The 18,331-nt window shown below is 48.6% G+C and overlaps 1 protein-coding gene across 3 annotated transcripts in view; it reads right to left on the bottom strand.

Moving 5' to 3' along the window:
* Positions 1-17,485, bottom strand: part of STX3 (syntaxin 3) — a 43,635-nt gene extending 26,150 nt beyond the window's left edge. Inside the window, exon 1 of one of the 3 annotated variants that reach the window (XM_041003981.1) lies at positions 16,930-17,485. In XM_041003981.1, the coding sequence (XP_040859915.1) occupies positions 16,930-16,959 (30 nt within the window). In that variant the 5' untranslated portion in view covers positions 16,960-17,485. The remainder of the gene's footprint in view (positions 1-16,929) is intronic. The other 2 variants (XM_041003980.1, XM_041003979.1) reach the window with 2 other exon arrangements.
* Between the last annotated feature and the right edge of the window lie 846 nt (positions 17,486-18,331).

The raw sequence follows: 18,331 nt of genomic DNA, 5'->3' as shown, positions 1-18,331 counted from the left end.
TGGTAAAACATGAAACTTATCACAGAAAATATGTATTATGAGAAACTTTGCATAGGTGCCAAAAGAAGTTCACACACACAAAACTCTCTCAATTCTAGGTAACCTCCTTGTGCCCATACTCACTCTAGCTGAGTTCACTAACCTCAGTTAAAGTAACTTGTCCAAAAGCATGAAGCCCAAACATAGTCCAGGCAAATTCTAAGCAATCCACTGGATCTGAGCCTATTCTCAACTCTGTTCCAACAGGTTCAAGACAAAATTCCTCCAAAGCACGAGCTCTGAATCCTCGCAGCAGGAGCAGAGACTTTTCCTGTTTTCAGAAACCACCTACTATAAAAAAAAACACGCTGTGCGGCTCTCTTCATGTTTACACAGGAAAGGAAGTTCTCCCTCAACTCCCAGCAACCCTTAAGAGACCCCAGCTCTTTCAACCTCATTCAACGTCCTCACAAAGGTTCCGTCCCTTCCAGGACTGGGTGACCCAGCAGCGTCTTCTGGACTGTTCTCCCCAGAGTTCCGCTTCCCACCACACACCCCCAATTTCTATGCACTAACCGCAAGCTGGTTGTGGAAGGGAAACCCCCCAGTCCTTGCTTCTTTGGTGATCTCTGGGGCTCCAGACACGTCATTCTCAAACGTTCAGACATCCCACAGGCAATGAAAATCACCAGGGACCTCTTTTCTTCACTTACCACCGTTCCCTGTATCTGCTGGAAGAGGAATGACTGGGAATGATGCTAACATCTGGAGCTTTCCCACTGAATGGGAGATGCCTTGACTGGTCTGACTGGTCTGGAGTGGTCCCCACGGCCACAACCACACTCCAGAGAGCTGAACGTGAGGTCCCTGCTAGAGCCTCTATGATGGTTTCCCTAAATTGAGAACTGTTCATGCATGTCCTCTTAGCACCTAAAATCATGAACAGACAGTTCAACTTGTAGGATTAAAAGTGCCTGTGTCTCATTCAGTGCATGGCCCAGCCCCATTTCTCCTTCTTAGCTGCACACTCTAGATCAAGTACTTGGAACTGCTTGCACTTGCTGGACCACTGTTTCACATCACTACATCACAACAGTCCCTCTTCCTGAAAGGCATCTGTCCAACTGGCACATTTTTACTCAGCCTTTAGAATTTGGTTCAGACAACTTCCATGGAATTCACCTGACACCTATGCCCCCAGGCAAATGTAAAAACTCCCAGTGCACTTTATACAAACTTTCTATAGCAGCCATCAGAGTCTTATGGCTTAACTACCTGTGCTTCCCCGCTGACTATAAATGTATGGGTTCAAAGCTGCTTCATGCACATCAGAGTTGTGTCTATGCTCCCAGAACACCTTCCTTTGCAGTTACCCATCCTGCTCACCATATAAGCCTGGGGAGGATACACATCCAACGGAGAAATCTGATTTAGGAAAGGTAATCTAGAGCAGGTGGAGCTGAGTCAGGGCAATGGCAGCATCCAGAAGTGATGCCCGCGTAATTCCCACAGCTGCCTGTGTCCCCATCCTTCCTGAAGCTCTCCAGGCTTTGGACAGGTTCTACAGATCTTCTCCAGTATCCTTCTAATGAGCCTAAGAGTATCTTATGTTCTTTTGTTCACTTAGTCAAAATCAGCTTTCATCACAATTAAACTTGAGCATGTAACTATCCTTAGTTAATTTATCGTACCTGATTATTTCTTTACGTGTCTCAGAATTTGGCTTTTTTTTTTCTCAGTTTCTGGAATATCTGCATACATATAACAAAACTTCTTGGTTAAGAAACCCAGGTTAAAACACAAAATTCATTTTGTATATTCTTACACACGCCGCAAAGCTAATTTGAGACTGTACTTTTGGTGCATTTTAACTGTGATGCACCACAGTCAAGTGTAGAATTCTCCATCTGTGGTGTCGCATCAGCAGTACCGAAAAGTTTCAGTTTTGGAGTTCACTTCAAATTTAAAATTTTCAGACTCGGGATACTCAATCTGCGCTTGGCATATAACAAATTGAATCAACTTTATGTAAATCAGTAACTCGTTTCCCCAGAGACCAGCAGCCTGGATTCACCCACTGGTTTCTGAAGTTGGAGACAAAATGTTCCCTTCGTCAAGGGTCATCTATACGCAGACACTGCAGCAGCTCTATCAAGTTCCTTCTCCACGCAGACCACCGTAACTCTTACCATAAAACACACACCTGACTTTCCTATGGGAAAGCAGACAGTAAGCTTCTGTTCAGAGTGAGGGAAGAGGCTCCAAGGACAGCGCCAACCACACACACACAATTACACCCGCAATCAACTCAGACTATACACACAGATGCTGAGTGAGGGAGAGGGGCGTTCAGGAAGGTTTCAAGAGACTTGCACCAGAACATCCTCCACAAAAAGTTCTCACATTAAAGGTGAGGTAAGCACGGCTCCACAGCACCGTGATGACAAGGTTCTGTACTGGCTCCATTACATGTTAGTCTGAGCGTGTAACAGAGGGTGTAACATCCCTGGGTCACAGTGTTTCATCTGTAACTCAGGAATAACTGTGTTGCTGGATTTTGCTTGCAAGACAAGCTCTACTCTGTAGCAATCAACCTCACCCTATTCGATACTTCTCTGTTTCACTGCTCTTACTTCCCCCATCTCCCACTCTTATCACCCACCCCCACACATATCACCCACTTGGCAAGCCAAAGTCCTCAGGCTGTCCTTTAAGACTTCTGCCATTTGGTGAGACATATACCCTTATTTACTCATAATTCCCCCTGCTCCCTGCCAAGTACTCCTGGACTCCCATGTCCTCGCTATATTCTGCACGCATGATTTATTAACACTCCTAGGCTTTCTATTAGCACTATGAACCCTCCAATATGCATGCATGGATATTCCTCGGTTCCAGAACACTCCATGGACAATAAAGCACTTGGATGCTCAACTCCCTTACTTCTCTCCTATCTGACTTTCCAATAAAAATAAATAAATCTTTTTTTAAAAGATTTACTTTATTTTTTTTTTATTGGAAAGGCGGATATACAGAGAGGAGAGACAGAGAGGAAGATCTTCCGTCCAATGATTCACTCCCCAAGTGAGCGCAACGGCCAGTGCTATGCCAATCTGTAGCCAGGAGCCTCTTCCTGGTCTCCCACGCGGGTGCAGGGTCCCAAAGCTTTGGGCCGTCCTCGACTGCTTTCCCGGGCCACAGGCAGGGAGCTGGAAGGGAAACGGGGCCGCCAGGATTAGAACCGGCACCCATATGGAATCCCGAGCGTGCAAGGCGAGGACCTTAACCACTTGCGCCACTGCGCCACTGCGCCGGGCCCAAAAATAAATAAATCTTAAAAAAAGAAAAAAAATGGTACAATTTGTTTTCATTAACTTACACGCACATCCCTGTATGCTTTAAATCATTTCGGGATTCGTTATGATACTTAACACAGTGCAGATGTTGTGTAAGCTGTTATACTGTACTACTTAGGAACTCATGACAAGAAAAACATCTGTCCACGTTCAGTGCAGTCCTCTGCACCTCTCGGAATCTGCGGTTGCAGAGCCCCCAGCGACGGCAGAGGTCCAACTGTAACGAGCATGCCTTGCAGCCGTCTCGGCTTTCTGGACTCAACCTTCATGGCTTAATTCCGGTCCCACTTCCCCCACAAAACTCTCCCCACTTCATTTTTATCTATTTTATGAGTTGCAAGCACAAATTTCCAAGCTCAGTTATAAGCCACTTGAGGTCAGGAACAGTGTCTCGTAAGCATCTCTGATGCACATGGGACAGGGTTGAACACAAGAAAAGTGAGCATCAACTGGCTGAATCTGCCACTCACAAAGTGGCTGCATGCCAAACAGCACTGCCAACATTCGCTCCTGAGCTGCACGGCAGCAGGAAGAAGCCCTGCAACATCCACCTCCTTCTCTTTTACCTCCTTTGGAGACTTCAGTAATTACAGTAAACATTATATTAGCATATTAGATACCATACACACACAAAGGCTCTTCAAAAAAGTTAATGGAAGGGGCCAGTATGTGGTACCACAAGTTAAGGTGCCACTGGCAATCCCAGCATCCCACTCTGAAGTGCTGGCTGAGTCCCAGCAGCTCTGCTTCTGAGTCAGCTCCTCACTGATGCACCTGTGAAAGTAGCTTGAAGACGGCAAAGCATTGGATTCCTGGAACCCACTTGGGAAACCATGATGGAGTTCACACTTTGGTCCTTTGGGAAATAATTTACCAGTGGGTAGAAGATCTCTTTCTCTCTGTGTGACTCTGCATAAATCTTTCTTTAAAAAAAATATATTGGGGGCCCAGCGCAGTAGCCTAGCAGCTAAAGTCCTTGCCTTGCACACACCGGGGTCCCATGTGGGCACCAGTTCTAATCCTAGTGGCCCCGTTTCGCATCCAGCTCCTTGCTTGTACCCTGGGAAAGCAGTCGAGGATGGCCCAAGGCCCTGTGCCAGAGTCCAGCTCCAGCTGAGTTCGGAGCTCGAGAAGGGCGCGTGAAATCGGCATAGAAAGAAGAAGAGAGACAGACCACTACAATTTCAAAATCATTGTGGACCATGCGAGAAAGCTGCGCCTTTATTTATACAGAAGCAGCACACGGTTTTCTTTTAGAGCATTTTGACATAGCTTCAGGGCGGGCACGATTTATAACAGCTTGAGAGGTGAGTGAGGAAGGATTCCACATTCCTTGCTTCTCTCGGCTTGCCAGCCCCCACCTGCTCTCCTCAAGTCTGGGCTCTATCCTTGGCACACCTGTGACAGCCAGACCCCTACCTTGAATTATGTATGAGTTAGTAAGTCTGGGGTCTTGGTTTATGGGGATTAGGGACCATTGGCACCAAAGGCCATTAGGCCTGCAAGCTCACACAGTGTGTTAACTAAAGAAGTAAAGCAAGAATTATAACGGTGGAAAGAATTGCAATTGGCAATGAGCCACGTTTACTCCATTTAAGTTTCAACTCTACAATGGGCAAGTGAATGCTTCCAAAGATAATTCTACAAATGGTTTCACCTTAAGACAGGGCATTATCCATTCTGATGTCGCAGCTAAGAATTTCTCAGTAGACAACACATCTTATTCAGTAACACACTCCTACTACAATTCTTATTCTACAACTTATCCATCACTTAATGAGAGAAACACATCAAAAGAGAAAAAACAAAGATCTAAGACAAAACATTTCCAACATTAAATCCCTCTACAACTGCAGGCTCTACAACCTCATAAATGATCAAACAGTAATCAAAAGTATACATGATGTTAGTAAAGTCACCCTATATTTCCTCTAGTTAAAAAATTATGAAGGCAGCCAAAGCAACTACATTTACTCTGTTCTAAAGAGTTGCAAGGACAGGCTAACCTTTAAGGTCACAGTAACTACATTTTTGCCATAGCATGATAGCCTTTAGGGTCACAGTAGCTATGTTCTTTGTCAAAGCAGGATGGCCTTTAGGGTCATAGTAACAGGATAGCTTTTAGAGTCCCAGTAACTATATGTTTTGTCTTAGCAGTTTCAGCCCATACTCCCATCACTTCCATTAGTTTGTAAAATTCTTACCAAGCCATTTCCCAGAAACCATGCTAAATGTTTGGGCCAGATTTCAGAGCAACGGGTAGGCATACAATAAGGTGTCTGGAAACAGCATGGGCTTAATTGTACTCCTGTGCACAGTTAAAGGCCCACTCACCAAGACATTATCAGTAACAATAACTCTTAAGCTCATGTTGGTTGTAAAAGCCATCTCACAGGGGCAAACAATGCCTCAATAGATTACAAAATTCTTAGTGGGGTGGTTGAGTGTCCATGTGAAAGGAGGTGAAACTGCGTCAAGGTGGGCAGAGAGAAGTCCATCGGGCCCTGCCAAACAGCTGGAAGCTCCCCGGGCCCTGCCAAGCAGGGAAGCTGTTCTCTTCACACCTTCGTGTTATTCATACCTACTGCATGGACCCCAGCAGCCATGGAGCCCTGCACCCAATTGGGAGACCCTAAAAAGCTCAGGGCTCCTGGCTTCAGATTGGTTCAGCTCCAGTCATTACGGCCACTTGGGGAGTGAAACAGCAGATGGAAGATTTTCCTCTCTGTCTTCCCTCCTCTCTGAATATCTGACTTTCCAATAAACATAAAAATAAATCTTTTTTAAAAATGGGAAATAAATACTATGAAAAAAATTGCATAATTTCAAAATGTTTCACACCAAAATTAAGTCTATGTCTTAATTCTATTTTCCACGTTTATATTTACACATCCATATACATGCAAAATACGTGTGTTTACACAGGTATTTGTTTATACATGTAGACAGAGAAGGGCGAGGAGAATTTCAGAGCAGCTTGAGGGTTAAAAATACTTGTAGGTTCAATTTGCAATGAGCAGCACACAGTAAAGTCAATAAAATAATCATTTCTAGCCACGTCAACTTCTCCATAGGCTTAACCTGGACCTAAGTATCTTCAAAAATAAAGGGAGGCAAGAGTTAGACCAATTTTAAATACTTCACCATCAAATCCCCTCATCTTGGACGGGGAAACCAAGCTTCAAAAGCAAATTATTACTGTGACAGATGGGGACAGAACCCAGGATTCTGGATTTGCATCTTTCCATGCAGTTTTTGCCACTGTGGCATGCCCCTTCCAAAAATATAACGTTAAGAGCAGCAAACTGCAGCCCAGATGAGAAAATCCAAGGGAGGCCATCACAGACGTTATCTCGAGTTGCGTAACACTGGCCCAACCACTAGGCTGCCTTACTGAGCTTACACGGAGGGTTCCAGCTGACCCCCGGGGCCGGTGTTCTTCCCTTGCTGACCCAAGCTTGCTCTTACAGACCAACAGTCCTCAGGAGGCCCAGGGGCAAGGAGAGCATGTGACGTTCCTTATCTTCAGCACACAGCTGCGTGCAGCTGACGAGAAGGCTTCAGCATCTTTATCAGAGAGCATCAAGACATGTGGCAATACGCACATTACAGCACGCACTGCAGAAAGAAACGGATGAGCCCAACCACCCACTTCCTTCCTCCCCAGCCTCCTGAAGCCTCATGCCAGAAGATGGGAGATATCACCAGTAGGGGACATAGGTAACCCTGAGATCTAGCTTCCCAAAAGTGCTCCCAGATTCAGAGATGAAAGGGCTAAGACCTCCTTCTCTGAAGAGAACACAGTGTTCAGGGCCCAACTCAATCTCAAGCGACTCCACACGCAGTTCCTCTCAGTCGGGGTTCACTGCCTTTCCACTGTCACCTGTATTGCCCTGTGTCTCTCAGGCCTTCTTCATGAGCTTGTCTAATTAACAAAAATCTTTTCCACAGACACAGAGCTCCTTCTGGGTGCTAGGCAACCATAGTCCTGCAGCTGCCTTATGAACACCACAACAAAGAATCCCATCTACCTCTTCTTTGAGGACCTCTAAGTCAGGAGTTACAAGTATTCAAGATCTCCTGCCTCCTGGACAGCAGAGCAGTGCTCAGGCACAGCACATCTATCTGAAGTCCTTCACACGGCTCTGCACTCTGCCCCAAACAGCATGAAACTGACAGCAGCCCAGAAAGTGCCCTGGGCTGGGCAGGGGGAGCTGGGGGCCTTGGCAGGACATCTGTCCAGTGTCCCTTTGAGGGACTCCAGGACACTTCCGATGTGCCTGCAAACCACCCACCACTAGACGAGCAGAAGCAAACCCTGCAGGTGTGGCTCCTAGGCCTTACCCTCTTTGAAAAACTATACATTTACCCATTTTACACACTGGAGCTGAATACAGTATGTTATTGTTTAAAAAAAAAAGTCTTGTCAAAAAGAAGGAAAGAAAACTAGAAACCCAGCCCAGTCAGCGATGCATGCCTTCTAACAAACGGACACAAAGAGAGCTGTTTGGGCCTAAGTTAAAGCATGGCTGTAACATAAATTTCAATCTCCAGCATTTCCTTAGGGATTTTAACAGATCAGAGCTGGAAGGGAGGCAGGAGGGGACAAAGCAAAGGAAGTCACCACACATGAGCATACCATGCACCAGCTCTCTGACTCTGCCTGCCCACAGAAGGCCCAAGACTGTCAGCAACGAGCTTCCGCAGAAAACAGAGGGGAGGGAACGTCGGGTCCTGAACGTTTCCCAGAGGGGTATTCAAGGACTGCAGCCTGGCTGGACACAGCCCGATGAGAACAGCAGGCTCTCTCTTCTTCATAAACACAGGTTTTCCTCTAATAAATGTGACTGAGGGAGATTATCCCGTCTGGCCTGGCCTGGCCGTGGGCTCTCTCCCACCTTCCACCTTCTAGGATGAAGGTCTCTGGATTCCTAAACACACCCACTGACAAGGGTTACAAACAGGCACAGACCTACTCCCATGCACACACTGCCCAACGGCTGGTTTTTCCAGTCCTGTTTACAGAGCCAGAAATCCTGCACAAGTGTGTCAGCTCTCAGCCAACTCTTACCCAGCTCCCAGTGTTCTCTGTCCTCCATTTAAGCAGTCAGGTGATCCTTCTCCTGAGTCCAGTTCTTCCTGTCAATGTTGTTGCCTCTTTCGGTGAAGCCCTCCTTGAGGGTTCCTCTATTTGCTGAACCGAATCTTCTTATTGGTTGAATCAGAGAAACGCCATGAAAACAGATACCCTAAATAAACCTCACACTTCTACTTTCAAGATTAACAAACTAAATCCAGAATCCACCCCCACTTGAAAGCTGAAGCCAATGACAAATACTCTCATTACCAGACTGGCCCATAGCTCAAGGGACAATGGGACGTGAGCCAAAGTCCCTAGGGACCCCATTTCAGGCACCCACAACAGCAGCAGGTAGAGCTGTGTGCTGTGTTTTAGCACAGGCACGCCCATGGGTTCAAGGATGGTATTTAATTCTCACAGCAACCCTCCGAAGGATAAATATTACTTTCTCCATTTATAGATGAGGCAACCTGCTTACCTAGATAAATAATTCATCCGACATGATTTCACTGACAACTGGTCTCGTCAGACCTCAAAAGTAGGTCTATGGAAGCCAGGGGCCCCGCCCTCACCCTCTCTGTGCTCCGGAAAGGCATGCTCTCCACCATGCTCCGTAATAACCCCACTGGATAAAAGGACACGTGTGAAAGACAAGGGCACCAGAGCATACAACCCTGCGCATGTGTACACAGGTGGAGATGCAGAGGTAACATCTATTACCCGAGTCGACACCTGGCTCTGCCACTTAGTAGCTGTGCAACCCTTACAGCTTCTGCTTCTGAACATCTCTTTGCTTTACTTTCCATCTTTAAACACAACAAGAATAATTTGATCCTAGAATTAGCAGAAGGATTAAATCAGTTATTATATGTGAAGTATTTAGAGTCACACTGGGCACATACTACACGCTCAAGACCACCTGTCCTGTTTCTTCTGCTGGATGTGCAGAAATAATGCCACTTTGTAGACGGTGACAACAACTATCTTAAGAAGAGAAAACCTCATGTAGTCACTGGGTTGTCCCTCACTTACTTTGCCATTTTCCTACTCCATGTATTTAAGGAAGGTTTCTGCTTTGTAGTATCCTCAGAAATTAATACTACCACTCTTCTTAACATTTCTTTAAGATTTTTGTTCCTTTTATTTAAAAGGCAGAGTTACAGAGGGAAGGAGAGACAGAGATCTTCCATCTGCTGTTTCACTCCTGAAATGGTCACAGTGGCTAGGGCTCAGCCAATCCAAAGCCAGGAGTCAGGAGCTTCTTCCAGGTCCCCATGTGGCTGCAGGGGCTCAAAGACTTGAGCCATCCTCTGCTGCTTTCCCAGGCCATAAACAGGCAGCTAAATCACAAGTGGAGCAGCCAGGACACACACCAGGTCTCATAAGGAATGTTGGTGTCCATAAAATTCTTTCACTACAAGGCCCCACACAAAAGCATGGATTCATTTCTCATTCATTCACTCTACATATTTTCAGAACTTCTAACATTTGCAAAGCAGTAATACAGATGCTGGCCAGACAAACTCAGTCTTTGGGTCTCCAGGACTGCCCTGTCTCAGATGGGAGACAGACCCACAAACAGGTCATCACAACAACCCATGATAAACGATGATTGGAATCACGCACCTGGAAAAAACATGCCCATTATCTGTATTTGAACGCAAAGCAGAGCCTGGAGAAGAGGGAAATCTATGGTTGGTAGAGGTTAGTTCTTTGCACTTGCTAAGATCAAGTGGATTTACCCAGAGGAAAATTATAGGAAGGTCATTTAAGTGGGAAAAATTTTTTTTCTCCTGGTTTATTTCTTATCCCGGGAGCTGTTTGAAGAGTCACAGCATGCGTTCCTCCTCGTCTTGAGGTGCACAGGTGCCCTTCAGGCCCTTCTTCTTATCCCCTGAGCTTCTGTTTTTCATTTACTCACTCCTTCCTCCCCATCTTCCCTCCCTTCCTGGCCTCTCAAGTCCACAGAGAGGACTGCAAAGTCTCACACCCTCCTTAGCACTCACCCCATCGCTTCCTTTCAGCCTTGGTCCCACTAGTCTTCCCACAACACTTACATCACCGCTGAAACAGGTGAAGCTCACTGAACACCTGATATAGGCTGAGGACAAATGTCTTACATATGCACATGGCATTTCAACACATGCTACAATCTTCAGCCACTAAGAAAACTCATGCATAAAAATGCTAAGCCACCTGCCCAAGACGGTGCAGCCGGGAGGGTCCGGGCTACGAGGATGACTTGGACAGCTGGCCATAGAGCCATAGTTTCCATCAGCATAGAATGAGGCCTCTTTACAGAGACCCACCCCCACAGCAGCTGTGACACACAGCTCTGGCCACAGGAAGAGCACTGTCAAAGCAGCCTAAGACAGATGGCACACCATCAAGGTCATGAAAAACAAGGAAACACTGAGAAACAGTCACAAGCATGAGGAAGCAAAGAGACAGGCCAAGTGAACGGACGCAGGGTCCTGGATCAGATCCCAAAGCAGATAAAAGAACGGTAGTGACACCCAAATAAAGCCTAGAGTTTAGTGAACACAATGCTTCATGGCTTTGATAAGCATGCACTGCAATGTAAGATGTTAACAATGGGGGAACCGGATGAGGGATAGACAGGAACTCTATCTTTGCAGCTTTTCTATCAATCTAAAAGTAGTCTAAAATAAACGTTTATTTAAAAACAAAAAAAAACCTGACAGCTTCCCTAACCCAGACAGCCTAGGCTCCACTAATCTCCTCAGGTAAGGATTAAACAATGGGGGAGATGGCTACAGAAAGCACCCAACGCCAGAAAGCCGCCTGATGGGGGAGGCGGCTGGCAGGAGGGCCACAGTGAAAAGTGCCTGGAGATAAGGTCCTTCAGGAGACACAGAAGTTGGAACAAAAGCCCCCGTTCACCCACAGAATGGCTTGGTTTACAGCTCTCCAGGCTTGAGGACGAGAACGAAGACACAGGAGAGAACGATACATGCATAACATAATGCTTTATCCCAGGGCAGGCATCTTCTGCAACTGCCACATCAGTTGCGGCTGCTTATGTGCCAACAAAAATAAAGTATGTGTGAGTGTCCCCGGAAAGACAAGGTCAAGGCCACCATCAGCCTAGGCCACGTCCCTCCAGTGAAGTTACACTGGATCTGAGGCTGATGAGCGGGTGACTGCGGAGGGGGAGCGGAGAGGGGGTGACAGCCACATCTTCTTCACGCTCTCTACACAGGTGCAGCCCTCGACCTCGCCTCCAGCACGGGGATGGCGTATAACTAGGAGTCTTGGAGTTTATCTGTTATTGGAAATGGACAGGTAATCCCTTACAAACTTAGGGATTCCCAGAGTGAACTTCCACTTCAGGTAGGGAAATTTTCAGAAACCTACAGGGCACAGGGCGAGAACAGCTAAACCACAATAATGAGTAAGGGGTATATCACGAGACATAGGGCCCAATTTGTTAACTGGCCAACAGGCAGCTTTTAACACCAATCTGCCAGGCCGAATGCTAGGCAGAGAGCCCCGGGGGAATTTCATATTTGCTGCTTCATCGAAAGGTATTCAGCATAGCTGAAAAGATGATCAAACAGAGTACAAGGTGATAAGAACAGATAAGACAGATGTTTAATTCTCGATCCCACCACTTCCCATCAAAGAATCTCAATCCTCTCCCCTGTCATGTGGGAATAAAATATAACAGCACCTTGTCTTGTCCAAAGGGAGAGGGATGGGATTGGGGACAAAGTATATAAGGCACTTAACACAAGTCTGGTCCAACAGCAAGAAGCTGTTCAACAAATGATCATTGTTACTGTACTTGGTGTAGTTACAATAACAGGTATTCGAACACTAGGACAGAAGACAAACAGTCCAACTGACAACAAACAAATGGAAGGGGGCTTCAAAGCCACTGAGACCAACTGTTCCACCAACTCTACAGAAGAACAGTAGTTGATCAGAAAGGGACCTACAGCCAATGTAGGCTGCAGGAATGGATGCACAACATTCCAGTCTGCCACTAGGGAGTCATTACCTGTAGCTCTGCCAGCCCCTCCAGCCTCCCCCACACTCACAGGAATAAAAATAAAGTTAATCCCGTCCTCTTATCCAAGTATTTTCTCTCTGGCCTCTGGCTGATGGTTTCTAATCCCTCCTCAATCCCCATTACTCTCATCTCAGCTCTGCTTCCCGTCTGCTCAGAGCAAAACATTCCTCCCAGGAAATGAAACCTTCCAGACACACAGAGCCAAGCAAGAAGGACTCTTTTCACTAGAGAAGGATAGCGTCTCTATGCAGGGGCAGGCTGCCATGGGAGTGCACCTGCAACTTGGTAGAAGCTCAGTGCTTACTGAATGAATTAAGCTTTAATTCCTGTCCCTGTCTCTGATGGAGTTACAGTACGGTGTTATCCTGAGCGACTCTCAGCCCACCCAGATTCTAGAACATCCTCAGGGTGGCAGGACACGGAAAACTCTTCAGGAAGCAACATGACACAAAACAGACCTAAGAGAATAAAACTCTGGGTAGTTGCTTCTGTAAGTGTGCCCCTATTTTCACTGATCTTGATGGGGTTACAACATATAAGTCATTTCTCTTCTTGTTTAGATTGGTCTTCAGTGGGTTCAAAGTCCTTGACTTCTATTCCACACATCACTGGTTTCTCCAATGTCCTCGCCTACCTTTGATGTTTTAATGGTTACCCTCATGAAACAACTTTGGTTCTGCTCCATAACTATCTACTCTCTAACACTAAAGTCTGAGGACTTCATAAAATTTTACCTAACATGATGCCTAGCAGGATGGAAGGCACATAAAAGTCGAAAAGCTCTGATCATGGTAGTTGGCACAAACCATAACATGCCCTCACATGTTACCTGTTCTTGATGGTTCACACACAAAGGGTTTGTTAATGACAGTGTGGTTGAACAATCTGGAATGCTTGAATTTCTTAAATTTTACATTCTAAATTAGACTTGAAAACAGACCTGAGCTCATATATTCCCTGTTCAGGGAATCCCTCGCTCACTGCCTGCCCATCGTCCAGAGGGTCTTCCTGTGGGCACGTCCCTCACCGGGGTGGTATCATCATGTCCAGTTCTTGCGTGGCCTCCCTAGCTGACTGTGAATTTTCTAAGGGCCAAGAAGATGTGTCTATCGCCACTACAGCCTGGCATCTACCACAGGAGTTGACAATTGGTAGGTTCTTGGTAAATGTTCACTGTTTGAAAAGAAGGCAAGGAATAAAAGACCAGATTCAACATTCAGTGACTGAGGAATCAGTAAGCCACCTTCTGACACAGGCTGGAAAAGGTCCTGCACATTTCTACGAAATTATTCTATGACACCAGGAGAACCTCCCACGCCCCAGACAAAGCAACAGTCAAGAGACAAAGTGAGTCAGGTTTTATGATCGTGGCCTCACAGACACTGCCCTTCAGTGTGGACATTGCTCCCAGCAGTCCGGAGCACTCCATTTTCTGTGGTGGGTGAGTCCCTCTCATTTCACTCTGACAAGGGTGCTATGGGGAAAAAAGACGAAGACCCATTTTACAGGTGCAACAATAAAGCCTCAGTCCTCATGCACCACAGAGCCTTAGCACAGGCTTACAAACAAAGCATCTCAAAGAACCGTACAATCTCACGATGGATAGAGATCTTCAACCATCCGGTTCGCCTCTCCCTCAGACAGATGCTCCAATTCCTAGAACATTCCACACCCAACAAGCTGCCTGCCCATCCACCTCCTATGCTGGAGGGCTCACTGTCTCCCTAGCCAGGCCACCCCCTCCCTGGACAGCTCCAGAAGTATTTTCTTACAGACTCGGAATTTCAACCCGCCAACCCCACATATTCTAATATCCACACAGAGCAAAGCTAATCTCTTGCACATGACAGCTCTCCAGCTAACCCTCAGCTATCACCTCCCCTCCCCCAAGGTTTAAAAAGATCACTGCAGATTGCACAGGCTGCTCCATGCAAACTCTGTTGCATGCAGGTTAACAAAGGCCTTTTGGCTGATAACAAGAACCAGAGAGAGAACATGGCACATCTTGTGGCAGCGATGGGATCCCTGTGGGAGGGAGGCAGTAGAGAAGGTAGAATTGACTCCAAAATCCCACATAAATCTGTCTTTTAAAAAAAATATTTGTTTATTTTTATTGGAAAGAGAGATCAGATTTACAGAGAGGGGGAGAGAAAGAGTGTCTGTGTGCTGTTTCACTCCCCAAATGGCCGTGATGGCCGGAGCTGAGCTGATCCAAAGCCAGGATTGCTGAGTCCCAAGGTTTTGGGCCATCCACTACTCCTTTCCCAGGTCACAAGCAGGGAGGTAGATGGGAAGTGGAGCAGCCAGGACACACACCAGCACCCATATGGGATCCCCATACTTGCAAGGTGAGGATTTAGCCACTGAGCCATCACATTGGGCCTCCCACGTAAATCTTAAAGATCTCCATGCAAACCAATAACAATGCCAGAAGGGGCTCCTGAAACCAATGGAATTCCTTGTTTTGCAAAAAAAAAAAAAAAAAGAGGAATCAAAAAGCAGAGAAGGAAAGCAGCAGAAAGGAACACAGCTACCACGCAGCAAGGGTACAGTTAGAAGCCTCTGAATCTGCAACCCAGTGCTTTTTGCTGTGCACCCCCACACTTCTCCCTGCTTTAAAAAAAAAAAATAGCCACTACAGAGACCACCCTGTGATTTCCAGAACAATACACCCAGAATAATAGCACTGCCTACACTTTCACTTTCACCACATCCCCTAGAGGCTAAAGCAAAAGCAGGAAGCATATTAGCTCCATTTTCCCAGAGGCAGCGATGAGAGAAAGCGCTTGCCTGGGTACCCTCGCACACACCCTGGCTTCATTTGCAGAATGCAACGCAAAGCTCAGTGAAGCCACTTTGCTCTATTGACAGGTTACCAAATGGGCTGTGGAGGCTCCTCCTCTGGAAACACCTACCCTAACGCAGGAAGAAAGCAGCCTCTATGCCATCCGGCTTGCACTCTTCCACGCTTGCTCCGTGTGCTCTGAAAGCACTCATTTTGCTGCCTCCCCTGAGCTGTGTGACAGAAGGGAAAGCACGCATCAGGTCCCTCCGTCCTACCCAGGGCAAGCTCTAGTTCTTGTGTCTGTAAGACACAGGGCAATCAGCTCTGTCCCTTGGGGAGTCAGGATGTCACAGCTCTGTTGGCGATGAGCAAGTGTGGGGCAAGGAGATTCCCCCGCCACGAGGAGCCAATGTCCCTTTGCTTCTCTCCTGTCCCCAGCCCCCTGGTCACTCTGCTGCCCTACTACTCAGAGCGGGTGGAAGAGCCACAGAAGTATCACCCCAAGAAAACCAGTCGTGACCTCATCCCAATAAGTCCCCAACACAAGCTTTACCAAAACAACCAGGACCTCATGCCAACAGTTCTCACCATTCATCCCCAAAGAGCATCTGCCATGCATGAAGACCATACAAAGTATCTTTCCCCCTGCTTTCCCACTTTAACCTGTCAAAATGACTCATTTTACAGATGGTAAAACTTCTGACTGGAGGTTGTAAGGGAAAGCCGGTAAGCCACTGAGCTGGAGAAGAAACCCCGTGTCATCCAGGAGGGTGCTTCCCAAACCCTAGGGTGCTGGGTGCACTCCCCAATACACTGAGCCTCACCTGCTCTAACAAGCACCCAGGCACACTGACTGCCAAGGGACAGATTCTGTGAAGGTCCAGCCCCTGTTTCTGGGATCCTAGAGCCTGACAGAATGCACTCATCAACTATTCATTATGTCAAGAAGCGACTTTAAAACCCAAGCTTTACCACTGGCTTGTCTGTAGTCAGTCTCATTACCTCATGTCATCCTGCGGGCAAATCTGAGATAGGTGCAATCATCCTTATTTGACAGATAAGCAAACAAAGGCCCCACAAAGTAAGCTGGCCTAAGGTTCCTCGGCTCCTGAGCTGCTCCACCTGCGTAGCCTTTTGCCCACCACTCCTGTCCCACAAGAAGGCGCTGAGGCCAAAACTCAGACCTCCAGATCCCCACTGCGTGCCCAGTTCACGGCTGGGGAGGCCCCCTGGGAACTCTGAGCTGCTCCTCAAAAGGGCAACGGGAAGAGGGTAGAGGGGGCTGATTGAGACTTCGAGAAAGCACGGCCAGCAGCACCGGGCAGGCAGCTGGTGAGGCGACCCCCCGACCTTCCACCCATAAGCTCCCCTGGACACAAGCTCTCCCCACCCCAGCCTGGCTCCCAGCCCCGGACAGACACTGCCCTGCTTTGGAGACAGAGGGGTTGCGGGTGGAGAGGAAGGAGGTGGGAGGGCTGGTGGCGGTCAGGGAAGTCGCAGTCAGCGGTGAATCACCAGGCACATGACGCCGCAGGGAGGAGAGGGATGCCGCGGGGCTTAAAGGGCGGGCCTGGCGCCTGGCACCCCCTCCAGACTCCAAGTGGAGTAAAAAATAAAATCAGGGAAGCCCCAGTCCCCGACACCCTGTCCACGGCAGCCCCCAGCTCCCCGACTCCCCAGGGCCCCGACTCACGGCCTTCAGCTGCTCCAGCCGGTCCTTCATCCTGCTGCCCAGGCGCCCAGAGGCGGGGAGCGCTTCCCAGGTGAGCGCGCCCCAGGTGAGCGGCCGGAAGTGGCGGCCGGTCCCAGCTAGGAGAGCTCGAGACGCAGGTGGAGGCGGGCGGCGGCCGCTGGCCGGGAGGAGCGTCCGAGGCCACCCAGGCTCCGCCGCGCCGCCCCCTCCGGCCCCCGCCGACGCCGCGCTCCAAATCCGGATCCCGGGCGCGCGTCGACGTGCCGCGCTCAGCCGCCGGCCCGCCCCTTACCTGCGCCGCTCCCCGGGCTCCTCCTTAAAGGGCCCGCGCCAGGCTGTGCGCTCCTCCTCCCCTCACTTTCGGGGACACCCACGGCACCCGAGGGGACCGAGTGGAGGAGCTGCAGCTGACCGATCTCGCGCCGCGAACTCGAGGTCGCGCGAAGACCCGGGTTCTGCCTCGGTCCGCCTTTCCCGTTAGGATTCGCCGCCTTCTGTCACCCAGGCAGCGACAATCCCACCCCCGACCCCCGCGCCTCGAAATAAACTTGTGGGCCACATCAAGTTGGGTGTCAGGGCAGGGTGGGATAAAGTAGCCCCGGGGACGGGATCTGCTTTCGCGAGGCCAGAACTAGGGGGATGGGGGACTGGGGCGTGGTGTGGGCAGGTATAACTGAGGAGGGGCCAAGAACTGGAATGAGGATCTGGGTGCTTTTGGCCAACGGTACCGCGCAGCGAGATCGGCGGTTTTGGGGAAACATGGAATTTGCTAGGGACCCTGCAATAGAGGAGTAATTGACGCGTAACGCACAGATGGGTTTTAAGATCAAGATGTTGGCCTTGGAAAGCTTAAGCCTTCGTTTCCACGTGCTGTGGAGGTCCCTGGGGGTTGGGGGGTGGTCCTGCAGCTGCCAAAAAGGGCAACGGGTCTTCTCACTGCCCCTCCTTGGCTGCCTCGTCCCCTCTTTGTCTCCTCAGGGCACCCATGGTGTCCCCAGCAGAGAAGAGCTCGGTCAATGGGACTAAGGAACCGCTGACATAATTCTCAAGAGCGTTTAAAGCCCTCAGGTCAAAAGGCTGTGAAGTCCATTTGTGATTCGAAGGGGACTTTGCCCTCCTCTGCGAGCTTGCTACGTGGTGCCTTCACGGACGACCATAAAGATATGGTCTGTCGGTAGAAACAAGGCCCGGCTTCTGGACCCCGCCCTGCTTTTCCGCAGGCTAATCCGGTGTCGGACGCCCTGCCGCCGGTCCTTCAGCTCCGCGCTTGCTGGGCCAAGTGGCAGGTCTGTAACATCGTCCCCTGGTGGCCATAAATGGGAGAGGTGAATGAATAAGATTCCACTTGTTTGATGTTCAAAAAATGTTGGTGGTAGGGATGGGTAGTTGCCCGCCTTTTAAG

Source organism: Ochotona curzoniae, unplaced genomic scaffold (assembly GCF_017591425.1).
Source record: "Ochotona curzoniae isolate NIBS_2020 unplaced genomic scaffold, NIBS_Ocur_1.0 scaffold_3171, whole genome shotgun sequence".
Classification (NCBI taxonomy): Eukaryota; Metazoa; Chordata; class Mammalia; order Lagomorpha; family Ochotonidae; genus Ochotona; species Ochotona curzoniae.
The sequence above is the reverse complement of the archived record's forward strand: the minus strand, read 5'-3'. Positions and strand labels throughout refer to the sequence as shown.